Raw genomic sequence first — 27,154 nt, forward strand, 5'->3', positions numbered from 1 at the left:
GAGGGTGGTCGTGTTTACATTTATAGCATTTGGCTGATGCTGTTATCCAGATGTCAATCATGATACACAGGTGGGAGAATGTAGTTGAGTTAGGAGTCTTGCTCAAGGACCCTTGTTGGTGTAGGGTGGTGTGATTGCCTGGCCTAGGAATAGGAACGCTTGCCTGCCACTACCCTTGGAAATCGCCAAGCTAGTTGGGTTCCCTCAGTCTACGGGCCTTGATACGCCAAGGAGATAAACCCAAGATAGACCCAAGGCCGACAGGTGATCACCTTATGTTGTCTAAATGTGCTAAGGACTACAGGAAGTGGTCATCAAAAAAAAAGAAAGAGCGAATATCCACTATCGCTGAAGGACAAAAGAAGCTTGTCTAGCTGCCTTGCTCACTTCCATTTCTCTTCTTGGCTTCAGTTGTGAGCCAGCCAATAGCTGGCTAGGTCCAAAAGCAGGATAGAAAGTGTCCAGTACTCTGTTCTATCCTACGCACTTGACCAATTTTCACCAAACCCTTCCTGATATGGGCCATTTCCATGTGGTGGCATGGAAGCCGTCAGTCGTCTGTTCAGGGCTCCTTCAGGATCTGGCCTGCTATAAGCCCTGGCATAGATGTCCTGGATTGAAAAGTTAGGAGCTGTGCCAATCTCCTGGCAGTGCTGTCAGAAAGGAATGGGCTTGGATAGTGTCAGGTTCCCTCAACCATCCTGAGGAATGGGAACTGACCGCAATCAGGACTCAGGGTTTTATTTGTCAGAACCTTGCAGGGCCCAACTGTTCGGCTTGGGTTCAACTTTTATGTTTGGACAGCCTGTCTCCTACCTACAATAGATTTGGACCTGGATTTACGGCTACTCTTAGTTTTCACTTTATTCTTCCTGTCTGATCCGGATTCCTGGAATGCTTGGCACAATGATCCACAAGGCTAAAGTGTGTGAAAAAAGGATATGATGATAACTGTCATGGTTTTCACAAGGTATGTTAGCATGCGCTACCATTAGGAATGAGTCTGGGAATGGTGCAGGTCATGTTCAGGCCAGGCTGCAGAAGCTTAGGGAATCTGTCGGTTTTCAGGCCACAGTTAAGTTTGACAGGATTGTCTTTTAGATTCAAGTAGAATTCGATCAGGTTCAGAACAAATTGTGTCTCGCTTACAGTTGAGTTTTCACAGTTACAGTCAGGTTCAAGCAGAATTTTGATGGGCTACAGTTGGATTCAGAAAATTCTCTACAGCTACAGTTGAGCTACTTTTGGTTACAAATAGAACACTGTTGGACTGCAATTGGGCTTAGGCAGAATTTTGATGAGGTGCTGTTGGTTTCAGGCAGGTCTCTTGGACTGCAGTTGGGTTCAGGCAGAATTTTAATGGGTTACAGTTGAGTTCAGACAATTCTCTACAGCTACAGTTGAGTTTAGGCAGAATTTTGACAGGTTGCATTTGGGTTCAGATAGAGCACTGTTGCACTGCAGTTGGGTTTTGATGGGCTACAGTTGGTTTAAGGCAGGTCTCTTGGACTGCAATTGGGTTTAGGCAGCCAAGCTACAGTTGCCAAGCTACAGTTGGCTTCAAGCTGAATTTTGATGGGAGACAGTTGGGTTCAGACAATTCTCTATGGCTAAAATTGGGTTCATGCAGAATTTTGATGGGCTACAGTCGGTGTAATGGGTTACAGTTGGGTTCGGCTACAGTTGAGTCCAGGTTGAATTTTGGGTTCAGATAGAACACTGTTGGGCTGCAATTGGGTTCAGGCAGAATTATGACTAGCCAGAATTTAGCCGTCAGTTTAAGGCAGTTCTCTTGGACTACAGTTGGGTTCAGGCAGAGTTCTGCCAGGCTACAGTTGGCTTCAAGCTAAATTTTGATGGGTTACAGTTGAGCCCAGACAATTCTCTTTACCTAGGGATGGGTTCAGGCAGAATTTTGTCAGGCTGCTTTTGGATTCAGATAGAACACTGTTGGACTGCTGTTGGGTTCAGGCAGAATTTAGACTAGCTACAGTTGGCTTCAAGCTGAATTCTGAGTGGCTACAGTTGGGTTCAGGCAAAGTTCTGTTGGGAGACATTCTGGTCAGTATTTTAGACTTGGGACTACATGTTAAGAGGCCTCATGGTCTAGAGTTTGGAACAAAATTTCAGGCTCGATTAAAGCTCTAATCAGGCCCTGTTGTACAGCAACCCAGCCATCACACCTGCCTGGCCAGGTGCTCGATCCTGGAAAACCAGCCAGATCCCTCAGCTCAACCACTTCAACTACCAAACACATGTTGCAGACCCATCGGCTTCGCACCCACTGATCATTTCATGCATTCTTCTGCCTGCCTGCTGCTGACTCAGTGCTGGGGTAATTAAGTGGTGCAGCAGACACGGGTAATTAGGAGGCTAGCGGAGAGCAATCCAGCAGCAGGACACCTGATGTGGCTCCGGATATGGAAGCAGCCCCTCGCTGCAAAAGGCCAGAGCCATCAGTATTCGCCCCCGCGCTGTCTACAGTCTGTAGGCACAGCAATTTGTCTCTGCTCCACCAACAAACAAACCCAGGGGAAGTTGAGGCAAGGCTGGACTTGAAATGGTGGCGAGATTGATTTGCTAGACTTAGAGTTATGGCTTGCGGAAGGAGCACGGCTTTGTGCGATGACTTTCTGGACTCTGCTGAAAGGAAGGACGTGCTTTACATACGTGCGCTTGGGCACATGGACATGGGCGCATGCTTAGTCCTACACTTTGTCTCTGAAGTCAAGGTTGTGCCAGGATTAGACATGTTTGGCTGAGATTACTGACCAACTCAACTCAAGGTACACCTTGGAAGAGGAGGGTCTTCAGTCTGGGTTTGAAGACAGCGAGCGACTCTGCTGTTCGGACACCCAGGGCAAGTTCGTTCCACCACTTTAGTGCCAGGACAGCTTGTCTTCAAGCCTGGACGCTTAAGGGATGGCGGGTCGAGCCGAGCTGTACCTGAAGCTCGAGGGGCACTTGGTACAGATTTTGGTACACTTTTGACCGCTGCCATCAAGTACGGAGGGGCTGGCTGGTCCGTTCTTGACTTTGTAGGCCAGCGTCAGGGTTTGGAAGCCAGTATGGGGAACGCAGCAGAGGAGTTACTTGGCTTAACTTAGAAAGACAGCACGTGCCACTGCATTCTGGATCAATTGCAGGGGCCTGATGGCTCCTTTTTAGACTTACAGACTTTGGTCCAGCAGTTATTCATTTTAGTGACCAATAAACCGAAATTTGTTATATTTTGTTTTGTAAAGTTAGTAAAGTATTGATTATGTCAATCATGAGGTCTTAAGTCTCTCCCAGATGGTCAGGTTTATGGTTTATTCATTCAACAATGGTATCGAATCGGTATCGGGTATCGGCCGATATGCAAAGTTCATGTGTCGGTATCTATATCGGAACAGAAAAATATGGTCCCTAGTACCAGAAGTGTACTAACTAAGGATAGAAAAGGAAATGCTAGTAAATTTGGCTGTAAGGCATCAGTAGATCTCTAGAATACAGACTGTAAGAGTAGGCCTGTGAAAAAATAAGTGCATCTATTGGAATTGGAATAACCTGGTTCCGACATGTTGGAAGGTTGAAGGTCACCTTAACTCAAGAACTCGGGTATTGAAATTATTTATTATCTCGGGTTTGAGCCTTGAGACGGTTTTCATGTGCAAATTTCAAGTCGAGAACTCAAATTTACCATAATTCCAATAGCATGTGAACACAAAACCAGTGTCTACAAGCTTCCATTACGTGTAAGCTACTTTAGCCTCTGAACTCCAGTCCAAAGCTAAAGAAGTAAACTTCAGACACTGACCATGCCGCCATGTCTGATTGGTTTCACTTTAGCCTGGCTTTTAAACCTGATTTTGTGCTGACAAGCTCGCACCTCTCACATTTCCTCGTGGTCTCTCCATTGACTTCCATATAGCACAGGAAATATAGGTCACACAGCAGATGTGCCTTCAGCTAGAGAACAAAATGCACAGTCCTCACAACGTGTCAGGATCAAGCGGAAAGGGCAGGGGTGTCAAAGGCTGCTGTAACCTTAGAGTCCAGGGGAAAAGAATGTCTTTTGTTTACATATGTGTGTGAGTGTGTGTTTTAAGGCTGGACAATATAGCAGTCGCTAAGCGCTACCGCAAAAAACGGCCTTGGAAATAGTCCGTATTTGGTATCTCGGAGGACCACCATACAGAGATCGCAGTGGATTTTATCATAATAGGCATGACGACTGGTACCTGGAGGGTTTCTTTGGGTGTTTAGAGATGCCTCCACCCAGTCTTATTGCCCCATGAGTAGGCCCGAGCACCGTATATCGAACAATATTGTGATATCGGACGATATCATTACGATCTTTTTGTTTTCATAGCTAATGAATTACTACATTCACAAAAATATAATATTCTGAACCGATTGATACTATATAGACAAAAGTATTGGGACACCTGCTCAGTCATTGTCTCTACTGTCCAAGAAGGCTTTCAACAAGATTTTGTAGCATTGCTGTGAGGATTTGATTGCATTCAGCGACATGGAGCATTAGTGAGGTCAGGATGTTGGATGATCACCACCCTACCTCATCCCCAGTTGCATAACTCATCCCGAAGTATTGGGACACCTGCTCAGTCATTGTCTCTACTGTCCAAGAAGGCTTTCAACAAGATTTTGTAGCATTGCTGTGAGGATTTGATTGCATTCAGCGACATGGAGCATTAGTGAGGTCAGGATGTTGGATGATCACCACCCTACCTCATCCCCAGTTGCATAACTCATCCCGAAAGTATTGGATGGAGCGAGCAACTCTGGCGTTCGGACACCCAGGGGAAGTTCGTTCCACCACTTCGGTGCAGGACAGAAAAAAGCCTGGACGCTTGTCTTCCGTGGATCTTAAGGGATGGTGGGTCGAGCCAAATCGTACCTGAAGCTCGAGGGGCACTTGGTACAGATTGGCTTTTGACAACTGCCATCAAGTACGGAGGGAGTGGCTGGTCCATTCGTGGCTTTGTAGGCCAGCGTCAGGCTTTGGAAGCCAGTATGGGCTTCCCCCCAATCCCCAATTGCATAACTCATCCCAAAAGTATTGGATGGAGCACCATCCATCAATCCAGAGAAAAGAGTTTCTCAATCCTGGGGGTCTTTATACCCCTCTGCTAGCCCAGGCCTGGCATTAGGCACGGTGCCAACAGGATCATGTTTGTTGGGATCTGATCCAAAGAGTATCCATTTAAAGTAGCTGAATTCCACCTTGCTAAGACCTTGAATGCTGCTTCTGTCCTTTACACCTGTCACCCTGACTGAGGGGTGTGGGGGAGAGCGAGAAGCGCGGTTGCGAATTAGGAAAGACTGCAGGCCAGAGAGACAGAGAGAGAATTAGAAAAAGAAGGGGTGAGCGGGAGGGGAGAAAGAGGAGAGATTACAGAGAGAAAGTGATCCGAGTGCATAACTATGACAGGTTCTCTGACAGGAGCTGAAGGAGGAGGACGACTCTACCCTTTTTACTCCTTCTCTGATGCACTGCTCTCTCTCTCGCTCTTCTCCCTAATGCTCTCCACCTTATTCCACTCATGCTTTCCCCTCTGAGATTTCTTACCCGCTGTAAACATACACGAATCACACTGCCCTGTGATTCAGGCACAGATACTGAGGGTCCCCTATGGTAAGCCTTTGGCACCAGTTGCAGGTTTATGGACCACAGGCATTAGTTGTATCAGATCTGGTAGCAAAACAACATGACAAAAGTATTGGGACACCTGCTCGTTCATTGTTTATTTTGAAATCAAGGGTATTAAAAAGAATGTCTCCTAATTTTGTAGGAGTAACTGTCTCTACTGTCCAGGGGAGAAGACATTCTACTACTTTGGAGCATTGCTGTGAGGATTTGATTGCATTCAGCACATCACAAGAGCATAACTGAGGTCAGAATGTTAGATGATGATCACCACCCCACCTCATCCATAACTCCCCAACTCATCCAAAACACATCTCAGTCCTGGGAGGCCGGGATGGGGGGGGTGCTTTACAACCCTCTACCCTGGCATTAGAAGGCCTAGAGCTAATCGGTTGATGTGTATCTGCTCCACGGTGTCCTATTCCATTGGCTCCTCTACAGGAATCAGACAAGCTGTGTCTCAAGCGTTTGCAGAGCTGTGTCAGCAATGGGTGCAACTAAAAGTGGTTGAATGCATTCATTTAAAGGGGTGTCCACAAACTTTAAAAGATTTATAAAGGTTGGAAATGGTCACGTTAAACATGAATAACGGCTATTTTCGGTAGATAAACTCATATGGGATGTGTGGCCTTTCATTTATGCAAACGATATGATATCAGAGCTTGGATGTATTAAGAATAATTGCAGCTTTTTACTCCCCTTCTTCCGTTCCCATTTTGCAGCATCTGTGCCTTCATTCATTGAAACAAGGCCGGCAATGGCTGAACTCGCCACTAGGGGGTAGCATGGCATTCATCTCAGCGTGGCCAAGACCAAATGAGCGGCCTACCCCATTAAATATTCATTAACAGACTTGAAACGAGCCACGTTTCCTCGCATTCTTTGGGAGATATGCAAGAAGGCCTGTTATCTGCCCGCTGAAAGGGAATGTATCTCGCTGTGTATCTACGTACTTGATAGCAGCTCACATGAAACGCTGATTAATTTTAAACAGGCCTCGCACGACATAAAAAAAAACAATAATTAAGAGTCTTTAGTGCCTCGAGGAGAGAGAGAGAGGGAGAGAGAGAGAGAGAACAAAGCAGTGATTTTATCTGGACGAGAGAGGGAGTGAAAGAGAGAGAGAGAGAGAGAGAGAGAGAGACAGCAGACGGTGATGTGGAGAGGAAACAGCAGCTCATAGTACGGCCCGGTGTGAAGCACCATGTTGGTCAAATCCTCTTTGATCCCTCCCAAAGGCCTGATCTCAACTGACCCTCAAACTAGTCCCACTCCACATCAAAGCATTGGGGGGGAAGGGGGTGCTGATCTGGCAACCCTTGAAAGTCCGAAAATGCCTATTTTGTGCACATCTGCGCTCAAACAGTAAATCAGTGGAGGTGCTGGACTTGGCTTTGTTTTATGCATCTCATGTGGAGGCTAATAAGGTTGCTGTATCATAGCCATGGTAACACACACCCTCTTTGTAGGGTTGAACCCCAGCTGATGTTTTGTACGTACCTTAGGACTGTTTGGGATGTTTAGGACTGCACCGATCTGATAGTAGGATCGGATATCGGTCCCGATACTAACAAAATTAGCTGGATCGGGTATCGGATAATTAGTCTGATCCACGGGACCGGAACCAGATACTCGCACCTGCTGGTATTCTAGGCTTTATAACTCACTCTAAGACATCAAACACATATCATAGCCAACAGCAAATGTGGTGCCCTCGACCTGTCATCATCTCTCAGCGAGTAATCCAGCTCTTCTTCTATATGAGGAGACTCGAGAAGGGAGGAGCTGCTCGCTGCTTTTTAGACTTACAGACTTCAGTCCAGCACAGTTATTAATTTTAGAGACCAATAAACCGAAATTTGTTATAGTTTGTTTTGTGAAGTTAGTAAAGTATTGAATATGTCAATCCTGAGGTCTTTAGTCTCTCCCAGATGGTCAGGTTTATGGTTTATTCATTCAACAATGGTATCGAATCGGTATCGGGTATCGGCCAATACGCAAAGTTCCTGTGTCAGTATCTGTATTGGAACAGAAAAAGATGGTTCCCTAGTACCAGAAGGCTGCTTACTAAGGATAGAAAAGGAAATGCTAGTAAATATGGCTGTAAGGCATTAGATTTCTACAATACAGACAAAAAGAGTAGGACTGTGAAAAAATAAGTGCACCCTTTGGAATTGGAATAACCTGGATTCTAATATAATAAATGTAATAATATTAAAAATAGTATTAAATAAAATATTTAAATTCTATAGAAGCTCAGTCTTGGCCATCATTAAGCATGTAATAAATATCGCCTTGACTTAATTAAAACAAAACAAAAATGCTAATTTTATTGATCTATTTTGTTTTATTATTTTTTAAATGTTTAAATCGAGGTAAATTGAACCCCTAATTCATGAATGCCCTGTAAGTCAGAAATGAAATGTGTAAAAGACAAAAGGCTTTGCTGTGACAGTGACAACATGCTGGTTCCACTCTCATTCCATTGAATTAAGACAACTGTGATTTCTAATTCAATAAAGTCAACTATTTATTTTTGTGTAAGCAGGCCTGCTTGCACATAGTAGGCCTGGCCTACACATTAGCATGGATTAGAGGTACAAATGAGCCCTTGTGTTGCTAATGGGGGTCAAAGGAGGAGGATATGTGAGAAGGCCGAACACCCAGGGGTTCAAACACTCGCCGAAAACACAGGCTCCATTCTCCTTAAGCTCACTGTCAGCGCTTAGATCTGAAATGCACTGCAGATGGCTCGGGCCTACGGCTGTCTGACTCATGCTTCTTGTGGATTGGAAATTTTGGTTGTGTGTGTGTGTGTGTGTGTGTGCATTTTCGGAGTGTACTGACACTGACATGATTGTTTTGACAGGAGTTTATTGTTGCTGGCCACTGAAACCAACTTTTAGGGTTGAAAAGGAAAATCCAGTGAAGTCATAAAAAGCAGGGGATGAGCTCTACGGACGAGGCCAGCCGATGTTAGGGCTGTCACTGTGGATCATATGAGTAATGAAGAAATCGGCAGATTGCGTTGATGATTAATCGAGTAATCGAAATGATTAATCGAGCAATCGATTAATCGTGTAAAATGGTAAAGCTTCAGTAGGTCTTTTGTTGCCTCAACATAAAATTCAGTGACTCTTGGGTTAGCACAAACAGACTCTTCTGACTAGCCATGGTTGCCAGATCATGTTTTTCCCCCCACTTATGCTATAATGTGGTTACACAGATTTTAGGCCTATGCAAGGGATTTGACCAACATGGCACTTACTGAAATGGGCCTGGTCCCGATATTCTTCAGAACAGAGCACACTTGATTGGCATCCCTCTGTCTATGGCTATGTTAAGACAGTGCAGGCAAATCGGATTAGTTTCTTAAATCAGAACTGATGTTATTTGCAAATGATCAGATTGGATTTGCTGGACCTTACTGACCTATCTGCATGGGTGCCCATGGTAACGTTGTAGGCGCTAACGAACTGATTTCATACTCTGAAGTAGTAGAGATGGAGGCTGCTCTGACGTGGTTTGACGTAGTTGTTGTCACTGTCCCAGTGTGACATTTTGAAATCCAAATTCAGGGTCCAGAGCATCCAGACCAAGACGGATCTGTACAGATCCGACTGTAATCGCAATTTAAACCACCTCCAAATGTTGTTTGGATCGGACTGGAAATAATAAGAAATCGGGATTTCATGTCTTCGGACGATTTGAGGGTCCAGAGCATCCAGATCGAGACGCATCTGTACAAATCCAACTGTTTTGCATTTCAAAACAAATATCGTTTGGGTCCGATTAGAAAAAATAATAAATCGGATTTCAGACCAGCTGTCCAGACCAGTGATAATGAGCCCCGTCCCAAAATGAGCCCAGAATCGGTCTTGGTGTGAACTTATGTATTTGGGACAGGTGTGAGAGCGACCTTAGTTAAGAAAGGGGTTCTTTAAAGGTTCTTAAGTAAAGCCAGTGGTGTGAACAGGACCCAGAGTAAGACTTTAGAAGGCTTAAATCGTTGGTTACGGGGCTCTTTTCTATAATGGAGAATGTCTTGCAAATGATTCTCTAAATAAGAGCAACCAGGGCTGTCACGCTTAATCGATTAATCGCTTAAAAGAAAAGTAATCGGCAGAAATGTTTGCTTCCCTTCGTCATACAAAAATGCCCATCAGTCATGGGTGTAAATTTCTAGAACCCCTGCCCCTGCCCCATTATACCCATGCTGCCTGAAGCTCTACCATTAGTCTGATTCTCTAAATAAGAGCAACCAGGGCTGTCACGATTAATCGATTAATCGCTTAAAAGAAAAGTAATCGGCAGAAATGTTTGCTTCCCTTCGTTCAGAGTAAAAATGGCTCTATGTATAACAACAGTGGAACCCTGTTATATTCTGGCTATGAAGGATATAATTTGCAGGACTTTCTTCTTGATAGAAAATGATTCTCTAAAGACCTTCATAGCCAGGATATAACGGGGTCCACTGTTTACTTTTCTTTTAAGTGATTAATCGAGTAATCGTGACAGCCCTGGTTGCTCTTATTTGTAATTTCTTCATTTCCGTCTCGCCTGTTGGGTCAGTGCTGCCGGTAAGCCCACACTTAAGGAAGTTACATTTGTGAGCGAGGCTGGGAACAGTCAGATTAGGTAAGACTTAGCTGTGCCTTAATCATCCGCTTTTGCTCCGGGCAGGGGTGGTGCTGTCTCATCCTCGGAATGATTTTTCCCGTGTGTTTTTTTTTTTGTTGGGATCTGGAGTTCCAGGCTGTACTCTAGCTGTCTCGTCCCGACCTGCTCAGCCGTGTTTACGTGTTGACACTCGCTGAGCTGAGACCACACATTCCCGCCGGAGGCCTCTGCTAACGTTTGCCGCTCATGTCTGATGCAATAGCAGTGGAAGGATCTGATGGGCCCCAATGCGACCAACAAGAACCTCGTCATACAAAAATGCCCATCAGTCATGGGTGTAAAATTGCTAGAACCCCTGCCCCTGCCCCATCATACCCGTGCTGCCTGAAGCTCTACCATTAGTCTGATGCATAACCAGCTCGCAAGTATGCTCCTCGCTCCTGGCACTCTTCGAGGCTTGCTCAGGCTTGGGGAAACCTTTATCTTGATAAGGAACTTCCTTCCAATCAAGGGCACCAGGTCTGCACTCTTTCTAGGAGTGGTTGTAGTAATGTAATCACCGTAGTAATGTCATATGACCCGGATTGTCTGCATGAATGAAACCGGTCCTCTGCATTCTTCACTGGAGTACAATAGACAATAAGGGGGAAATCTGTCTTCCTCTTCATTTTGCGGGGCTTTTCAGGTTGCATCTTGCAGATCTGTGGAGATATTAAGCACATCATGCTCTGAATGCTGCCAATACAGTGACCCAGGTAATCAAAGCCTGGTTTCCTTTAGATTTGTTCATTCAGCAGACCTTCTTAAGCAGACAGACCTCCACACTGAGCCAAGATGTGGAACTGTGGAACCAGTGTAGTGTGTAGCGTCCAGTATGACTTTGCAAAAATGTGTCGTTTGTCTGGAAAGTTCTTGAATTGTTGGTTAGAAGAACAAGCCACTGTATGTAGTTGCCCAGTTCCACCAGCAGGTAGCGCCGTGGCATTGTGGGAAATGTAGTTTTCTAGGTACAGTTACTGGAGTTAACAAACCAGTCCATTTCAACACATGTGGCCACTCGACTGCTAGCCAGCCAAAGCTAGCTGTCCAACAAACCAAAGGATAGGGGACTATTAGCTAGTATAAGTTAGGGAGGGAAAAAATGGGTTGTTGTATCCAGGCAACACCTACCAGCACGTCCGTCTCCACCCTCCAGGGATATGGTTGCTATGGTGATGCAATATTGCTTTTTGTCCAGCACTTTTTCGGAAGCATGATTCATTTCAGACGTGATACCAGGTAGGACCAGTCAGATCGCCTATGGTAACGCCTGTCCACCTTTGAAAGTGCCATGATCCTGCATATAACCACAGGTTTTACTAAAGAACCCTTGAAGAACCCTTTGTTCTTCTCTGAAAAACAAAACCTGATGGATATAATCTTTCACAACTCAACTTGCAGGACTTGAATGATCTGCAGGAACGTCTTGGTTTCAGATACCACAGGGTTCCTTGCATAGGTCTTGCAGAGTGAGCTGCTTTGGTGGCATGTCCTCATTATCAAGGAAATTCAGGTCTTCATTGCTGAGCCCGTCCCATTCGGTTCGTCCCCATGGATGCTGTTGCTGTGTGTTGCAGGGTTAAGGGTTAGGGCCTGCTCTTGGCCGAATCTCGGCCCAAACCGGAGCTCTCGGTCAGGGGCCAGGCCTGTGCCTGCATCAGGGAGAGGTCGTTTCCTTTTGGACAGCCTTACAGGGCTTCCTGGAAGAGCTCTTCCATCCCCTAGAAGAGTTAGTTTCCAACCCTGGTCCTGGTGGTTTAGCGTTAACCCTGCTCCCGACACACCTGATCCAGCTAATCGTCAAATTAACAAGCCTTTCCTGGGGTGAAGGTAGGGTGTTGGAGCAGGAAACCACCAGAATGTTCAGGGCAGAGGGTCCTCCATCACCAGGGTTGGGAACCACTGCCCTGGAGTAATGCATCTTGCTCAGCAAGTAATGCACTGGTCATTTTGCAGACCTTTAGGTCCAGCTAGTGTTCCAGTCTTGATGTGTATTTGCTTGTAAAAGCAGAAGTTAAGGTCCTTGCAGCCTTGCAGCCCACTGGCATAGTTGGAGGAGGATGTCATACCGTGTCCTGACACAGAGCATTAGGGTCTGAGGTGAGGGATGAAGAACAGTACACTTCGGGAAATTTGACATAGCAGCGGGCAAACTGTGTTTGTGTTGTGGTGGAGGTGGATGAGAGGGTCCAGTGCTATGGAGGGGCTCAGCCGGCAGTGAAGGAGTGAACACAAAGACTAGGGTTGTCTAGAGCGAGTGTGTGTATGACTATGCCTGGCTCTCAAGGTAAAGAAAATGCAAAGGTTATATATACACTAAAAATATATACACTAAATTGACAAAAGTATTGGGACACCCGCTCATTCAGTATTTCTTCAGAAATCAAGGGTATTGAAAAAGAACTTTATCCTGCCTTTGTTGGCGTGACTGTCTCTACTGTCTAGTAGAGACTAGATTTTACTACAACATTGCTGTGAGGATTTGATAGCCTTCAGCGACAAGCACGGCTTTAGTGAGACCATGATGTTGGACGATGACCACTTATCCCAAAAGTACTGGATGGAACACCATCATCATCATTTCAGAGAACTCAATGCTGGGGTGCTTCGTACTCTTCTATGCCCCTAGGCTGATGTCTATCTGCTCCAGAGAGTCCTATTCTATTGGCACAAACATTTGGACGTAGTCCCATCATTGTACAAGATACGTGTGTGTGTGTATCTGTGTGTGTGTGTGTGTGTGTGTGTGTGTGTGTGTGTGTGTGTCTGTGTGCGCGCATGGAGGCAGTTTGCATTGTGTATGTGTGTCCTCTTGCTCTGCCCTACTTCCTTTCCTGACATACGGCATTACTCAACTCACACACACACACACACACACACACACACACACACACACACACACACTTACTCTAAAAAGGAAGAATAAGAGAAAGGGCCACCCCTAAGAAAGCAAAATAGAAAGCAGAAACTCTGTGTGTGTGTGTGTGTGTGTGTGTGTGTGTGCCAATGTGTGCTCATGCGTGTGTATATATGTGTGTGTGTGTAGCGGGTGTGTTCAGTGGGTGTGTGTACATGTAATCACTTTTTCCTGTTGGACATTGTACCTATCAGAAGGAGAAGGCAGGGCAGAAGTGTTCCTTCTACTCGCAGCTCGGGGTAAGTCTCTCTCCCTCTCTCTGTATGTGTGTGTGTGTGTGTGTGTGTGTGTGTGTGTTTTCTCTTTACTCAGTCACACACCGGCTGCGGGGGCACGAACGGAGACAGCAGTGTGTTTAGCGGGCGAGGATTAGCCCAAGTTATTAGAGGCTAACTTTGATATGAAGCTGCTGCTGGTTCTTACTGAATTCTGACCCCATTCTGACCCTGCTTGAGGTCACCTCAGTGCAGGAACGGGCTTTGTGGCCGAGATTCAGCTGGGTTTGGACTCGTTTACTGCCACTGGTTTGGTTTTAACCCTTTAAACACTGGGATTAGTGTTCATTTATTAACCACAGTGACAGTTGTGAAGCTGTAGCTGCACATACACAGGCCCTTACGGCTTAATAGGTCGAAGAGAAAGTGTGTGTGTGTGTGTGTGTGTGCATGTGTGTGTTCAAGGTAAAGGGGGTGTGTCTGTGTGAATATGTGATATGTGGAAATTGTGGTGGTTTTACATATACTATATATATATATATATATATATATATGTCTGTGTCTGTGTGTGTGGAAATAGGAGGTGCATTCAGACATTATTGGGACAAAAGTATTGGGACACCTGCTCATTCCTCATTTCTTTTCAAAATCAAGACTATTAGAAAAGTGCTGATGCTGCTTTTTTTGGAGTAACTTGTCTCTACTGTCCAGGAAAGCCTTTCTATTCAATTTTGGAGCACTGCTGTGAGGATTTGATTGCATTCAGCAACAAGAGCTCTTTCCGGGCGGGTTCTCTTGCTACATCACTCCAGTATGATCCTGGCCGGATATCCGACACTGTCCTCCAAGCGTATTGGTTGTCCGGCAGCGTTGCAACGTTGCAGCGTTGCATCAGCGGCTGTTCAAAAAGAGGTAGTGCATGGTTGCGCATGTGTTGGAGGGACCACTGCATGTGATAGGAGGAGAGTGCTTACAGATTGGTTGGGTGTGTTACAGCCGGGGGTGGGGAATTGTGTAAAAATTTAAAATCACCACCCCACCTCATTCCCAACCCCTAATCCCTAAAGTATTGAATGAAGCACCATCCATCATTCCAGAGAACACACACAGCAGTTCCACTGCTCCACAGCCCAATTCCGGGGGGCTTTATATCCCTCTAGCCCACGCCTGGCATTATTAGGCAACATGGTGCCAACAGGTTCATGTTTAACTGCTGCAGAGAGTCCTATTCCTGTCCACACAGGAGCTGTGTGTGTGTCTGTGTGTTCTTTTGCACATCTGTCTCAGCAGTGGGTGCAAGTTAACATCGCTGAATGCAGTCATTATACGGGGTGTCCACAAACATTTGGACATGTAGTGTAAATAGACTACACTTAAGCTGGAGGTCACCTTCCTGCACGGGCAGGCTTAGCTGTTTATTATTCGTGTATTAATTGTTGTGTCCATCCATAGTTATAGTTATAGGTTATAGGTGCACACACAAGCCCTTGGGGGTTAATAGGTTAAAGAGAAAATGTGTAAAAGTGTGTGTGTGTGTTCGAGGGAAAGGGTGTGTGTCTGTGTGCATATGTGGAAACTGTGGTGGTTGTAGTTTCAGTGGCTGTGTTCAGTCCTGTCCCTTCACTTCTAATGAGGAAGTGCCACTTTTGCTGCCATTACTGAGAACCATGGGTGTCAGATGTGTCTGACTTGTTTGGCCTGGCGCTCACCTCACAGTCTTCACCTCTAATGATCCCTCCATGTGCAATAATCCTGGCCAGACGCTGTCTCAGTCACACACACACACCCACACACACATACACGCAGACCAAGCCTGACCGATATATCATTTGGCTGGTTCCATGCACTGCCATTATATGTCCAAAGGTTTGTAGACACCTGTGTGTCCAGCGTTTTTAACGAACTTAAGGGAGCTGATAATGCATTTGTCTCACCTGTGCTGCAGTAAGACTGATGTTGGACCATTGCTGTGAGAATTTGATTGCACTGAGCTACGAGAGCATTAATGAGCTTGTCCAGTTCATCCCGGAGGAATTGGATGGAGCGCCGTCACTGCAGAGTTATGAGATACAAGATACAAGACACACTATGCGTCCAAATGTTTGTGGACGCCCCTTCGGGATGAATGCATTCAGCTACTTGTCACTGGCCATTGCTGACACACACACCAGAGCATGTCTAGTCCTTGTAGAGAAGTACTGCCAATTGAATAGGACTCTCTGGAGCAGATCAACATGAACCTGTTGGCACCATGTTGCCTAAGGCCAGGCGTGGGCTAGGGGGGTGAAAAGCCCCTCAGCATTGAGCTGTGGAGCAGTGAAGTACTGTGTTCTCTGGAATAGTGGATGGTGCTTCATCCAATGCTTTTGGGATGAGTTGGGGATGAGTTGTGGAGTTCGGGATGAGGTGGGGATGGTGATCATCATCCAACATCCTGACCTCACTAACTCTAACAAAAGCTCTTGCTGCTGAATGCAATCAAATCCTCAGAGCAATGTTCCCAAATCTCGCAGAAAGCCTTCTCTCCTGGACAGTAGAACCAGTTACTCTTTTTTGATTTCCTTGATTTCAAGAGAGAACAATGAATGAGTGGGTGTCCCATTACTTTTGTCCATATAATGTAAAATGTAATGTATATGGCATTGGTTTCTATAAGTAAGCCTTCATATCCACTGTGCCCTGCACATGCCGCAGAGGGTGTAAAGACTCTGGAGGACGGGGTCAGGCTCCCTCTGGGCTTTACTTCCGGCTGTTGCACCTCCTTAAGGGCGTGGGAGGATTAGGAGGAAGTTAAGATGCTTTAATAGAATTAACCCTTCGAATCCAGCCAAAGAAGCCGCTGTGTTTACTTGCCGTCATGTGCGGCAGCTGATCCCCGTCGTAACCCAGCACTCTTCGGGGCCTCTTCTCAGAGGTTTCCCCAGCAACCCTGCGAAGAAGGCGGCGGCGACTGTGCTTACATGTGCTTTTAATTAAGGAGGAGCAGTAATGGAGATGTTTAGTGGCAATTCGGTGTCCCTCGTGGCTAAGCAAGCACATACATTCACTCTCTCACTCCCTCATTTTCTCCCCTCGCTTTCCCCCCTTTCCCCAACCGCTCCTGCATATTATTGTCGAGTAAAGCAACACTTCATGGCAGTCCGTCTTCTCACAAAACGGGCAAACCATGGGCGTTTGAATGTGCAAGCCCATTCATGAAGGCCATCCTCCAGACACAGCTTCCACCCACTCCACCAGGAGCTAGCTCAGATGTCCGTAACCCAGTTGGAGCTACGTTCAGAGACACTAGCACCACATGTGATGAAGCAGAACTGATCCCTGTTTTGGCTTGTTAAGTTTCAGAAGTTCCTGTCGCTGACCCATCATCTAGGTTGTTGCCTTGCCAGCCGGACAGATCACCAGTTATACGTGATGCCTGAAAAAAACTGCATGGCAAGAATTCCCTTAAATTCCAGTCGCAGTAGCATCAGTCTCCGAGCCTGAGCCGTTTTCCGAAGTAAGCCACAGATTGACAGTGGTGTCATTTGCATTGCGGGCCGTTTGTACACAATTAGATAAGGTATGGACTGACTGTTTGGCCTTGGAGTCTGTCCTTTGACTGCCTCAGCTCGAGAAGCTGTAGATCCTCACCGGTATCAGGATCTGTAAATGTCACTGAAGATTGAGCAGTGCATCCACTTGGGTATTTAATGTCATTTTGAGAGCTACCAGCTTCAGATAATGAACCTCCTGCAGTTTCTTACATCCTTAATGGTGTCAGTGGCCACTTTGGTTGTTGGTAGATATCTTCTAGAACCTGCCTGCTCTTGGCTGGGTCGTTTTGAGTGCTGGACCAGCAGCTTTGAGGCCTGCACTCCATAAAAATAATGGTGCCCTTTGAACGAGGCCATAGATGAGCCATTTTTAGGTCTTTGAAGGTCAATTTGGTAAAGAGAGATATGTGTGAAGAACCTTTCAAAGCTTTCAAATCTTTAATCTCAAGGAGCCAAAAGTGGTTCCTCTAAGCCATCACTACTATTTATACACACTACTATACTACATAATCTACTATTTCAGTGTCACTGCTGTGCTGACAGTGCTCCAGTGGTCAGAAACCGACCAATAATGCTTGCAGTAGAGCCTACATTTGTACAGAAAGGACTGATATGGTAGGTGGAGCTCTGAGCGCAAGTACACGGTAAGTGTTTGTGATCAAGTGGCCAATCAGTGGAAAGGTGAGCCCTCCAGGGGGCTCACGCTGAAAGAAACCTTCAACTACCAGCCGTCAAGTAATAATGACCACGAAGATCATAATGAGGCGGAGGTAAAGAGCACTTTGTAGGAAGCCCTATTTAGCGAGGCTTCACTCAGTTAATTAGCCAGCAGAGCACCGGAGCGTTCAGGCCCTGCATGTGGCTCGGCGGCCCGCGATGGCCCGCTGTTGAAAGTGATGAATCGCCGTCATTGGGCTTGTTCTATACTTTATCAAGTGATTAAATATTGAATGTAAAATAGACAGCTCCCGCTGGGCATGGAGGTTATTTTCCGATTGCCACATTAATCAACGCGCCTTTTTCCTGTCATTGAAAAGCAGCGGCACCAGAGCAGTTACATGTGGAATGCCAGAAGTTTGTAGACACCTGCTTATCCAGCTTTAGCTCTAAAACCAAGAGGATAGGTAGCCCTACCAATGTGTAGACCCTTTTACCTATACCTGTAGGTAGCCTAACAATAGGTAGCTCCCCTTTTTTACCAACACCTGATTGTAGCCTACCAATATTGTAGCCCCCTCCTTTCCTATACCTGTTGGTAGCCCACCAATAAGGTAGTCTTCTTACCTATACCTATTCCCTTCTTACCTATACCTATTGGTAGCCTACCAATAGGGTAATCCCCTTCTTAACTATCCCTGTAGGTAGTCTACCAATAGGGTAGTTCCCTCCTTACCTATACTTGTAGGTAGCCTAACAATAGTGTAGCCCCCTCTTTCCCTATACCTGTAGATAGTCTACCAATAGGGTATTCCTTTCCAAACCTATACCTGTTGGTAGCCCACCAATAAGGTAGTCTTCTTACCTATACCTATTGGTAGCCTACCAATAGTGCAGCCCCCTCTTTCCCTATACTTGTAGATATTCTACCAATAGGGTAGTCCCTTCTGAACCTATACCTGTTGGTAGCCAATAAGATAGTCTTCTTATCTATACCTATTGGTAGTCAATAGTGCAGCCCCCCTCTTTCCCTATACCAATTGGGTAGACCCTTTTTTTTACAAATATCTGTAGGTAGCCTACCAATAGGGGTTTCCCCTCTCCACCTATACCTATAGGCGACCTACCCTTCCGAACCTATACCACTAGGGAAGTCCTCGCCTTAATTATACTTTTGGTAGCCTATCAATAGGATAGGCCCCTTACCTATAGTTGTAGGTGGCCTACCAACAGAATAACAGGCTCTACATTTCTGAGAAGACCTAACTCCAGTTGGAAAATTGCTGTGAAGATTTGATTTCAAGGTATTGGATGATCATGCCATGTAGTTTCACTGCTCCAAAGCTCATAGCTGAGCTGTAGTGGAGGCTTGGTATTGGACATGGTGAGCTCAGGCTCCTGCGCGACTGTTTTAGAGCATCCCGTTCTATTGGCAGTGCTTTTCTATGGAGATTAGAAGTCTGCCCTGATCAGCAATAACATTAAAATCACTTGCCTTAAATAGTTTAAGGCCTCCTAATGCTGCCAAAAAAGCTCTGATCCACCAAGGCATGGACTCCACAATGCCTCTGGCGATGGCCATTAGCAGCAGATCCTTGAAGTACTCTTTTGGTCTTCGTTGTGAGGTGGGGCCTCCATGGATCACATGAATAATCTTCAGATGACCATGGACGGTTCTTCAGTTGTCCACAGAATACACACATGCTGAGAGCTCTCTGGCCGGTCACATTGTTCGCGATATGGTTGAGCCTTCTTTGTAGAAACTTCTCTGGACTGGCCATAACCCACAAATGACCATGGATCTGAAAGTCCTTTCTGGGTTTCATTTCCATCTGGCCGTGTGAGAGTCGCGTGGGCAGGTTGTGTTTCCATTCCCCTGTTGGACCCTCTACCTTTCTCGCTGTGAAATGCTTTGAGGAGACATTGCCTCATGTCTCAGGAGTGACTTCTGGTGGTCCTGCTTTAGCCATTTTCTCATCCGAAATGGCACACGCTGTCCCCGTATGGGACAAAACAACTGGATATGTCTCGAAACAGTTTCAAAATGATGGTGCTGGCTTTAAAGGTCATGTGCTCACTACCCAGATGAAGATGGAGCTTCCTCTCAGGGTTACTTCCGCATGCTATCTGAATGGAGCTTTTGGTTTTGCTCTTTAGGATCTGTCAAACTGCTTAGCGGCACTCACCGGCCACTTTATTAGAAACCCTTCCTTTGTGCTTCCACCCACTAGCCAGTTTATTATCCCCACCTCCCTTATATACAGGTGTAGAGTTACAGCCTGTAGCCCATTCTCTGCACGGTAATGGTATGTGTTGTTCAGGCACAAATGTGTCATGTACAGTGGTGTTGACGGGGGCTCAGAATGGTCCACCATGGCCCACCACCCAATAAAATCGAGCAAAGGCAGATTACACTCCAGCTCCAGCTCTCCATGCTCCAGTGTCTAAAGCGAAGAAACGAGAACTACAGCTGCATTCTGCCACTGGTAATTGAGGGCTAGCACAGCGCACCATGCTAAGCTAAGACTGGAGAATTAAGTAGAGTTCCCATAACTCGACAGAGCAAGAGCAAGGGAACCAAAACACAGGAGAAGCCACATGAAGTCCAATTTTTGCAAATCTGATCCAAACCACATTCGGAGGTCTGATTTGTCTTTAATGTGCCAGAATACAGTCTGTCCAAATGTTTTGGGACACCCTTTTTAATGAATGCATTCGGCTACTTTTACGTGACACCCATTGCTGACCCACAGCTCGTCTAGTCCCTGTAGAGGAGCACTGTCAATAGAATAGGACTCTCTGGAGCAGATAAATTTGCGGACACTGTGCCAAATCTCATGCGATGGCTAGAGGGGTATAAAGCCCCCCAGTATTGAGCTGTGGAGCAGTGGAACTGGCTGTGTTCTTTGGAATGATGGTTGGTGCTCCATCCCATACTTTTGGGATGAGTTTGGAGGGGGGGGGTTGGTGGATGAAGTAGGGTTGGGTGGTGATCATCCAACCTCCTGACCTCACAAACTCAAGAAGCTCTTGTCGCTGAATGCCTGTTTTCTGATTGGTTTGTCAGTTTTCACAGTTTGCTGGTTGGAGGGCACTCCAGATACACCCAGTACTTAGGTCAACTGTAAGGCCTATACGTGAGAAGGAGCCTAAGCTGCAGTATTACCAGTATAATCCAGAATCCTCCCGCTAGTCTGAACAGCCAGAAGCCACATGAAGTCCGATTTTTGCAAATCTAATCTAAACCATATTTGGAGTTGATTTGAAATGTGATTAGAGTTGGATTTGTACAGATGTGACAGATCTGGACCCTCAAATCAGATTTCAAAGTGGGTTTCTTTTGCGTCACTCGCAAAGGGACAGACAGGTTTATGATGTCCGAACATGAAAATCCGATCTGATTACCTACCAGATCTGATTTGAGACCCAAGTCTGATTTGTCTCCAATCCTGAACATACTCTAAGTAACTGGGTAATGTCATGGGTTTTAAGTGTGGACAGGGCATAAGTGTACACCAGGGAGGTGACAAAGTTACCAGTAAGTGTACAGTAGAATTTCCACCTTAATTGAACTGAACTGAATTGAGTTTAAATTGAACTGAATCAAACTGAACTGAATCAAACTGGGTCACAATGTAATTCAGTGCTTGAGTTCGAATCATGCTGAACTGGTTAAAATACAACCAGGAAGAGAGCGAGAGAGAGAGAGAGAGAGAGAGAGAGAGAGAGAGAGAGAGGCCCACAGGCGAGGAAATGCATCACCCTAAGTGTGTTGTCTGTGGTTGGATACGACACACCCACTCACTCTCTCGCTCTCACACACACACATACACACATATATACACAAGGCTGATTTTGCAACTGTCACCCTGAACACTTCACAGGCTGCTGGCTGGCGTTACACGTGGCCTATTGCCACTTCTGCTGGTTCCCACTTCAGCTAAGGTAAAACCAAGCTCGTCTCATCGTAACCTGCCATCATTTTGTGCTTTCTGTGGTTAGGTGCTGATTAACACTGCGAGGAACGATATTTTAGATCTTTTTAGAACACAGTCTGTCCAAATGTTTTGGGACACCCTTTCCAATTAATGCATTCGGCTACTTTTACGTGGCACCCATTGCTGACCCACAGCTCGTCTAGTCCCTGTAGAGGAGCACTGTCAATAGAATAGGACTCTCTGGAGCAGATAAACTTGAACATGCGGACACTGTGCCAAATCTCATGCGAAGGCTAGAGGGGTATCAAGCCCCCTGGTATTGAGCTGTGGAGCAGTGGAACTGGCTGTGTTCCTTGGAATGATGGTTGGTGCTCCATCTCATACTTTTGGGATGAGTTTGGAGGGGGGGGGTTGGTGGATGAGGTAAGGTGGGGTAGTGATCATCCAACCTCCTGACCTCACGAACTCAAGATGTAATGTAATCCAATCACAGAAAATGCATTCAATTTACGCTTGTATTAAATATAGACAAGATCGGTCTTAGACCACATCTAAATGTGGTTTGAGTGATCTGATCGTAATCCGATCACAATGCGTCTCAGGGTTCATGTTTAAACCTGGCTTATTATGCGAGCAAATGAAATCCGAACGTGATCTGTTTACAGAAAATCAGAAGTGAAATCCAAACGTGATCCGATCACGGGAAACACGTTCCATTTACACTTGTACTGAATGTGGATGAGATCCGTCTCAGAGCACCACTGAGTGTGGTCTGAGTGCTCCCATCATAATCCGATCACAACACGTCTCGAAGGTGTTAACATGTTGCTTTTCTTTGGATAAGTGCAATCCGAATGTGGTCCGATCACATGAAACACATTCCGTTCACACTTGTATTGAATGTGGATGAGATCCGTCACAGACCACCTCCCAATGTGGTCTCTGAGTGATCTGATCTCGGGGGGATGTTTACAGCTTCCGTTTCATGCGAACAAGTGAAATCCGAGTATAGTCCGATCACCAAAGCGCATGTTAATACCAGGTGTAATAGACGTTTCGTTGTTTATAAACTGTTTATAACCGTCCTTTCACGTCCGTGTACACAGACTGCAGTGAAAACACACCCCTGATTGTTTCTGAAGGGCTCTTTGTCCTGGCAGGTCGTTAGCATTTGGTCGCTAAATGCTTTTTTTTTTTTCGTGTCCTTCTGTTTGGATGCTTGTTTGGATAGTTGTGTCTGTTGCTCTTGCAGCGCAGTGCTGGTTTGTTCCTGAAAGTTGCACTCGATGGTGATTGGCCGGCTGGCTGGTTCCCTTTTTTGGGGCCTTGCCAGCACTATGTGTGAAAAGGGCCTCGATGTGTCGGGGCTATTATTATGCATCAGGCATCCCCTGAGTGTTCGGGGAAGGGCCCGTATTGTGATTCTGACAATGAAAACCGTCCTTTCTGCATCTCAGCATGGGCCTGTGGTGCTCTTTCTCTCACACCCACACTCACACTCACACACATCTCATACACACTCTCATGCAGTCACACATGGGCCCCTCTGAAGCCTCTGAGGAGGCCATTCCTGCCTTCATGTGAGGCTAAAGCCAGCGTCCATACATGGCTGCATCGAACCACTACTGCTTCCCTCAGCTCATATAAGGGCAGTGTCACTTTATGGAGACTTTAGCATTTGGCCTGTGCGATACGTCAAAGTCACGTAAAATTGGAGTCAAGGAGCGCTTCGGCGCTTCCGTCGTGAAACTGTCCAGACTGGGCCAGTTCGGTTTTGTTTAAACTGTCCACTCTCGCTCCCAGAAGGCTATTTATTTCCCCCCACCCCAGCTTCTCAGTGCCTTAATTCCTGTGGATTTCTCAACATGCTTCGCTTTTGCCTAGTACCTGCTGGTACTAGGTGCTTAGACGTACAATCCAAAATATCATCTATCAAAGGAATTGGATCAGACATCCTCCTGTCGGGCTCCAAGGCTTCAGTTTGGTTAAAAGGCTTTGTTGGTTGAAAATATCATGACTAGATTAATAGTACATTATTTATGAATTAATGAATTTATTTATTTAAATTGGATAGATTTGACAAAAATGTTCTTTAGTCGTTAGCATGGGTGCTACACTGTCCATAATACCCTAAAACGGCTTCTGTCTAGTCTTAAAAACAAAGGGCTTTGACTGGAAGCAGCAGTGGAACCTTGCTTGTGCTCTATCGTACCATCTACACCTCCATGGCAGATCTGAGCATTCAAGGCACCACCGGACACACACCGGACACCAGTTCCTATGGTACCTCAAATGGTCAGATCTGTTGTGGATCTTAAAGATCTTAAAGAATCTGTTGCTAACGTCCCAGACTAACGTCCCAGGGTCCCAGCTCCCAACTTTTAGAACCTTTAAGGGATCTGCTGCTAACGTCAGTCCTGGTGCCAGATACATTAAGTAGGTCCTCCTTGCTCCTCCATAACAGATCTGACCATTCAAGGCACCACCGGACACATTCAGAGGTGTCCTATGGTACGTTGAATGGTCAGATCTGTTGTGGACCTTAAAGATCTTAAAGGATCTGCTGCCAGAGGTGTCCTGTGGTACCTCAAATGGTCAGATCTGTTGTGGAGGCGCAAGGAGGACCTTCTCAATGTATCTGGCACCAGGACTGACGTTAGCAGCAGATCCCTTAAGAGTCCTGAAAGTTGGGAGCTGGGACCCTGCCTAAGGTTCACCGGTTGTCCTTTCTTGGTCCTCTGATCAGAGAAGATCCGTTTCCGAAGGCAAAGAACCATTTGAACACTGGAATGATTCTTTTGTGAGTATGTAGAGCCATTAGCTTTACGGAGGAACCCCTATTATAGCATTAATGCCATAACCTTCAAGACCTCTGAAGGGGTCCTGTGGTGTCTGGCACCAAGACGGCTTGCAGCAGATCCTATAAGTTCTGTAAGTTGAGAAATGTGGCCTCCAAGAGTATCATTGAGGCTTGGGTGCTCATGACTCTGCCCGTGTCGCTGGTTTACCGGTTCACTGGTAGTCACTTCTTGGAACTCTGTTGGTAGGTGCTGACCGCTGCTTACCAGAAGCACCCCACAAGCCCTGCCTGGTGTTTTAGAGAGGTTTTGGAGACCCTGTCTTCTAGCCATCACAATTTGGTCCTTGAAAGTGTAGCTCAGGTTTTCTTTCTCTTTTGTTTTTTGGGTCTCTTACTGTTATTTTGGCCCCTCCCCCCCTTCGCTTTGTGGGTGTGACTGGTCATTAGCTGTATAGGCAACATGAATGGTTGTCAGCAGTTGGCCAAAAGGCCCAAATACCCTTTCTTTGTTTGAGAGATGGCACCCTCAGGAAGACACTGGCTTTTCAACATTTAACGCCACGACAACGACTAGCCAATGAGAGCCTGTACAGCCCTAATGTAGAGCATGTAGCTGTTTCACTGTTCTACTGGTCGTCAGCATTTGCAGTCCTCCACAGCCTATTATAGTTCCAGCATGGCTGGCTCATCACTAGGCCTTTATCAGCAGCAGTGCTGCGGCTTTAGATGTGGTGTGAGCAGTAGGAGTAGTTAGAGGTGTGTTTTTTCCGTTCTCCTTGCGGGGGTTGAGAAAGTCTCCAGCTCCTCAAACAACCACAGTGTTTTCAGCTAATTGATTTTATAGGTCAATTACTTATTCGCCCCATTCCTCGGTCAGCAGGGGTGCTAGGGTGGGCTTCAATGGTGTGCAAATGAGGGAGGGAGAGGAGACCAGGAGCAGGAGGGAACAGGAGAGAATACAAGGGAAAAGAGAGAAATGAGTAAAACAGAGGAAAAAAAGAAGATAAAGAGGAGAAGAGAAGGAAGGAGGAGAGAAGGAAAGATACCAGAAGGAAAGGAAGGAGAAGAGAAGTGCAGAGTAGAAATAGGGACGAGGACAAAGTAGAAGAGAAAAAATAAGAGGAGAAGAGAATAAAGAAGAGAGGACATGAGAAGAAAGGAAAGGATAAGAGAAGAAAGTAGAAGAGAAGAAAGGAAAGGAGAAGAGAAGATAATAAAGAAGAAAGGAGAATAGAAGAAAGTAGAAGAGAAGAGAGGAGATGAGAAGAAAGGAAAGGATAAGAGAAGAAAGTAGAAGGGAAGAGAGGAGATGAGAAGAAAGGAAAGGAGAAGAGAATAAAGAAGAAAGGAAAATAGAAGAAAAGAGAAGAGATGAAAGGAGAAGAGAAGAAAGGAGAGGATAAGGGAAGAAATGAGAAGAGAAGAAATGAAAGGAGAAAAGAAAAGAGAACAGAAGAAAGGAGAGGATAAGAGAAGAAAGGAGAAGAGATGAAAAGAGAAGAGAAGAGATGAAGAGAAAAGAGAAGAGAAGAAATGAGAAGAGAAGAAAGGAGAAGAGAACGCAAAGAGACGAGAAGAGAAGAAGAGAGGAAGAAGAGAAGTGAAGAGAGGAGAGGAGAAGTGATGAAGGAGAGGACAGGACAGCTCAGGAGAAAAGAAGAGAGGCGAGGAAGGGGGGAGGTGGGGGAGGAGTGGGGAAGTGTTCTTTTGGATTAGTGTGAGCTCCTTGGCAATCTGCATGTGAATGACTGAGAGCAGCTTTAGCCGTTACCCCCGCTCTCTCTCTCTCTGTCTCTCTCTCTCTCTCTCTCTCACACACACACACACACACACACACATGCACACAACAGACAGAGCCAGAGCAAGAGAGAGAGGGGTTCATTAGCACTACCACCCCTCACATCTCAAAGCAGGAGGCTAAAGTTTTAGAGACAGAGACAGAGCTAGAGAGAGAGAAACAGTGGGCGAGAGAGATCGCGCTTGGCTTGCGGAGGCCTTTTTCCTGCACACAGCCAAGCCGGAGCTTCTGGAGCAGTGGATTTGCCCAGGCTGTGGACAGAGCTTTGTGAATGAGAGAAGGTAAGAAGTTGATATCCTCCGGGCTCAGCCTCGCCGAGGGCCTTCTGATTACAATGCAGCTGGTGGGACGGCGAGGTGAGGGAGGGGGGGTAGGGGGTTCAGTGGGGGCAGTTTAGCCCTTTTTTTTCTTTTTTAATGATGTTTTTAAAGTTTACTGCCCTCGGTTTTGAGGAAGCACTTCTTTGCTTACGTCTGAACTTTTGAGGCTTTTTTGGAAGTGCTTCCTTCCCTCTCAAGCCCTGCGAGTGATTCGCTCGGTGGATCTGCTGCCTGTTTTCGCTGAGTCAGTGTTTAGCACTTGCTGGGACTTCACTCGTGGGAAATAAAGCAAAAGGAGCATTGTAGAGAGTTCTCGCACCTAAATACGCTCGAGCTGACCTCTAATCACATCACAGGGCTGTTTCGGTGGGCCATTTGGTGTCTATTATCCATTTAGGCTTTGACTAAGTGATGCTGGCAGTAAGGAATCACTGTGAAAACATAGCCTTGTTTACTTAAAATGAGAAAATGCAGCACAGATCTAACAGACAAACAGCCATGCTCACTAAAACCCTGGCAGATAAGGCTTGGCATGAAGGTTCTAATTGGCTGTAGTCTGTTATTGTGCAATGTGGGCATTAAAGGGCTCATATCATGGAAAACCAGTTCAATAAAAGGGTTTGGATGCTGTATGTAAACACAGACATAATATGTACCATTCGCT

General features: G+C 46.0%; 1 protein-coding gene across 4 annotated transcripts in view; it reads left to right on the top strand.

Moving 5' to 3' along the window:
* The window catches only part of septin12 (septin 12), a 113,364-nt gene that overhangs the window by 33,925 nt on the left and 52,285 nt on the right, over nt 1–27,154 (top strand). The window contains exon 1 of one of the 4 annotated variants that reach the window (XM_072693316.1): nt 13,338–13,468. The exons of 1 other annotated variant lie outside the window; for it this stretch is intronic. Coding sequence is in view for 1 of the 3 variants with exons in the window: in XM_072693315.1 (XP_072549416.1) it covers nt 26,442–26,451 (10 nt within the window). In the remaining 2 variants the exon portion in view is untranslated. Of the gene's footprint in view, nt 1–13,337; nt 13,469–21,516; nt 21,580–26,075; nt 26,452–27,154 lie in introns of those variants that run through there. 2 more of the 4 variants (XM_072693317.1, XM_072693315.1) reach the window with 2 other exon arrangements.

The sequence above is a fragment of the Salminus brasiliensis genome, chromosome 12 (genome assembly GCF_030463535.1).
Source record: "Salminus brasiliensis chromosome 12, fSalBra1.hap2, whole genome shotgun sequence".
Taxonomy (NCBI): Eukaryota; Metazoa; Chordata; class Actinopteri; order Characiformes; family Bryconidae; genus Salminus; species Salminus brasiliensis.